General features: G+C 51.6%; 1 protein-coding gene across 1 annotated transcript in view; it reads left to right on the top strand.

Annotated features, from left to right (window-relative positions):
* Nucleotides 1-1,350: 1,350 nt before the first annotated feature.
* Nucleotides 1,351-3,794, top strand: part of TRPM4 (transient receptor potential cation channel subfamily M member 4) — a gene marked incomplete at its 5' end in the record, with an annotated part of 32,220 nt that continues 29,776 nt past the window's right edge. The window contains 3 exons of the mRNA XM_032272256.1: nucleotides 1,351-1,449; nucleotides 1,597-1,788; nucleotides 2,021-2,120. Coding sequence (XP_032128147.1) covers nucleotides 1,351-1,449; nucleotides 1,597-1,788; nucleotides 2,021-2,120 — 391 coding nt within the window. The remainder of the gene's footprint in view (nucleotides 1,450-1,596; nucleotides 1,789-2,020; nucleotides 2,121-3,794) is intronic.

The following is a 3,794-nucleotide window of genomic DNA, read 5'->3' as shown; positions in this document are numbered from 1 at the left end:
CAGGCTGGTCTCCAACTGTTGACCTCAGATGATCACCCGCCTCAGCCTCCCAAAGTGCTGGGATTACGGGTGTGAGCCAACGGACCCGGTTTTCTTTCTAATTGTAATGGGTGTAGAGTTCACATAGCAGTATCTTTATGGTGCAGTTGGGTTTTGTTGAATATCTGGATTGTGTTTGGATAGTCCTTTCTATTCCTTCATTCACTTTTTATTTGAACTTTCATCCCCTCACGCTCCTGGATGGTTAATCAATTACAGGATTGACTCATTCAAGAAACACCTGCCTCATTCAGGGACTCAGGAGTCCAGGCCCTCAGCCCCTCCTCCCTTGGGAAGTTAAGCATTACTGTCTTCAAAATCTAGCTCCCTCCTGAAGGAGGGAGGTGGCCAGGCGGGGTGGCTTATAGCTGTAATCCCAGCACTTTGGGAGGCCAAAGTGGGAGGATCCCTTGAGCCCAGGAGTTAGAGACCATTCTGGGCAAGATGGCAAGATCTCTGTCTCTGCCAAAAATTAAAAATCAGCTGGGCATGATGGTGCGTGCCTGTGATCCCAGCTGCCTAGGAGGCTGAGGTAGGTTGATCAAGACTAGTGAGATGTGATCATGCCCCTGCACTCCAGCCTGGGCAATAGAGAGACCCTGTCTCAAAAATTAGGCTGGTGCGGTGGCCCATGCCTATAATCCCAGCACTTTGGGGTGCCAAGTTGGGAGGATTACTTAAGGCTGGGAGTTTGAGACCACCCTGGCCAACACAGCAAGACCCCCATTTCTAAAATAAATACATAGTTAAGTAAGAAAAAGAAATGACTGGCCGGGTGCTATGGCTTAATCCCAGCACTTTGGGAGGCCAAGAGGGGCGGATCACAAGGTCAAGAGATGAAGACCATCCTGGCCAACATGGTGAAACCCTGTCTCTACTAAAAATATAAGGCCAGGCGTGGTGGCTCATGCCTGTAAGCCCAGCACTTTGAGAGGCCAAGGCGGGCAAATCATGAGGTCAGGAGTTAGAGACCAGCCTGGCCAAAATGGTGAAACCCTGTCTCTACTAAAATAGAAAAAATTAGCTGGGTGTAGTGGCAGGCACCTGTAGTCCCAGCTACTTGGGAAGCTGGGACAGGGGAATCACTTAAACCTGGGAGGTGGAGGTTGCAGTGAGCTGAGATCGCACCACTGCACTCCAGCCTGGGCAACAGAGTGAGATTCTGCCTCAAAAAAAAAAAAAAAAAAAAAGAAAGAAAGAAAGAAAGAAAAGAAATGACAATTCCAATGAACAGAGGATTAGGAAAAGGCTGATGTTTGCCCCAGGGACTCCTGGGAAATGTGGTTTTCTCCTATCTCTAGCAAAGGCTGATGGGAGGTAACCAAGCCCCCTTCTCTTCTTGCCTCAGGGACTGGAATTGACATCCCTGTCCTGCTCCTCCTGATTGATGGTGATGAGAAGATGTTGATGGTATAGGGGCCTGGATGCCTGGGTCTAAGGGGGAAGGAGGGGGCCAGGAATCCTGGGTCCTGAGTCTTAGGGAGGGTCTGGGAGTCTGACCCCGGGTAGGGTGAAGAACCTGCCTTCTCTGACATGACTCTCCCCTTTATTCTGTAGCAAATAGAGAATGCCACCCAGGCTCAGCTCCCCTGTCTCCTGGTGGCTGGCTCTGGAGGGGCTGCAGACTGCCTGGCGGAGACCTTGGGAGACACTCTGGCCCCTGGGAGTGGGGGAGCCAGGCAAGGTGAAATCCAAGATCGAATCCGGCGTTTCTTTCCCAAAGGGGACCCTGAGGTCCTGCAGGCCCAGGTAGGACACTGGGGGCTCAACTCTGGATCCTGAGATGGGAGGGAACTGGGGATTTGGGCTGCTGGGTCTGAAGGAAGGGGGCCTGGGGGTTGGACTTCCGGATTCAGAGAACGTGCTGGGCGCCTAGACTGTTAGGTCCTGGAGAGCAATGGCCTCCTCCCTCCCTTTGGACAGGGCCTGCAGGAGCTGGGAGTGGGGCCGGGCTAGGTACGCAGAGTTTGCTGTTCTGCAGGTGGAGAGGATTATGACCCGGAAGGAGCTCCTGACAGTCTACTCTTCTCAGGATGGGGCTGAAGAATTCGAGACCATAGTTTTGAAGGCCCTCGTGAAGGGTAAAATAGTGCCCTCCAGCCCTCCCCTCTCTCAGATCAGCACCTTCCCCGGCCTGCCTGGGCACTTCATCCGCCCGCTGTCATCTAAGGCCCATGGCCCCCTTCCCTCTCTTATGGCTTGCACCTTTGGGGCTTTGCGTGGTGCTCTTTGGGCAGCTTTCCCAGATGCTTTGATTATGTTTCATTATCCATTCTTCCATCTTTACGTCCATCCACGTGTGCAGATCGAGCTTTCCGGCTCTTCACCTACCCATCCTTCCAGTTGTCCTTCGTTCTTCCACCCATCTATCCTTTCACCTATCCAAGCATACACTGACAATTCCATCCCCTCACCCATCCATCCGTCCATCCGTCCACCCATCCATCTGTCCATCCGTCCATCCATCCGTCCATCCATCCATCCATCCATCCATCCATCCACTCACCCATCCATCCATCTATCCATCCATTCATCCACTCACCCATCCATCCATCCATCCATCCGTCCGTCCGTCCATCCGTCTATCCATCCATCCATCCATCTTTTCACCTATCCATCCACAGATCACTGACAATTCCATCCACTCCTTCTTCCAGCCATCCATCTTTCATCCATTTAGCCATCTAAACGCTGGATTCAATCTACCTGTCCCTCTTTTTATTCATCCATCCAGTGTTCTTCCATCTATGCATCCACCCACCCGTTCTTCCTTTCCTACGTGCCTCTAATATTTGTGAAGCACTCTAGTTAGAATGAACAAAGCACAGCCTCCCATTGAAGAAGTCCAAATATTTCACTAGGAATGGCAGCTTGAAGGACTGAATGATGAAAACCAAGACGGAAGCACAATGGAAGAGGCTGGGGTGGGGGTCCTTTTTTACTTATTTATTTATTTATTGAGACACGGTGTTGCTCTGTAGCCCGGGCTGGAGTGCAGAGGCATGATCATAGCTCACTGCAGCCTTGACCTCCTGGGCTTGAGTGATCCTCCCACATCAGCCTCTGAGTAGCTGTGCACCACGACACCAGCCTAATTTATTTTTAATTTTTTTGTAGGGACAGTGTCTCCCTATGTTGCCTGGGATGGTCTTGAATTCTTAGGCCCAAGTGATCCTCCTGCCTTGACCTCCCAAAGTGCTGGGTGTAGTACAGGCTATGGTAAGGTAGAAAAAGCGGTTACTTTCGACTTTGGAATCAGACAAAACTGAATTTAAATACCACCTTGGGCCGGGCGCAGTGACTCACGCCTGTAATCCCAGCACTTCAGGAGGCTGAGGTGGGCGGATACTTGAGGTCAGGAGTTCGAGACCAGCCTGGACAACACGCTGAAACCCCATCTCTACTAAAAATATAAAAATTAGCTGCGGTGGCAAGCGCCTGTAATCCCAACTACTTGGGAGGCTGAGGTAGGAGAATTGCTTGAACCTAGGAGGGGGAGGCTGCAGTGGACCCGAGATGACGCCATTGCACTCCACCCTGGGTGACAGAACGGGACAAAACCCAACAAACAAACCGGCTTGGCCCCTTCCTTGCTGTGTGACCTTTAGAAAGTAGCTTCAGAGGGCCGGGCGCGGTGGCTCAAGCCTGTAATCCCAGCACTTTGGGAGGCCGAGGCGGGTGGATCACAAGGTCAAGAGATCGAGACCATCCTGGTCAACATGGTGAAACCCCGTCTCTACTAAAAATACAAAAAA

Source organism: Sapajus apella, unplaced genomic scaffold (genome assembly GCF_009761245.1).
Source record: "Sapajus apella isolate SASKATOON/1434 unplaced genomic scaffold, GSC_monkey_1.0 scaffold380, whole genome shotgun sequence".
Classification (NCBI taxonomy): domain Eukaryota; kingdom Metazoa; phylum Chordata; class Mammalia; order Primates; family Cebidae; genus Sapajus; species Sapajus apella.
This window is presented reverse-complemented; position numbering and strand designations above follow the sequence as displayed.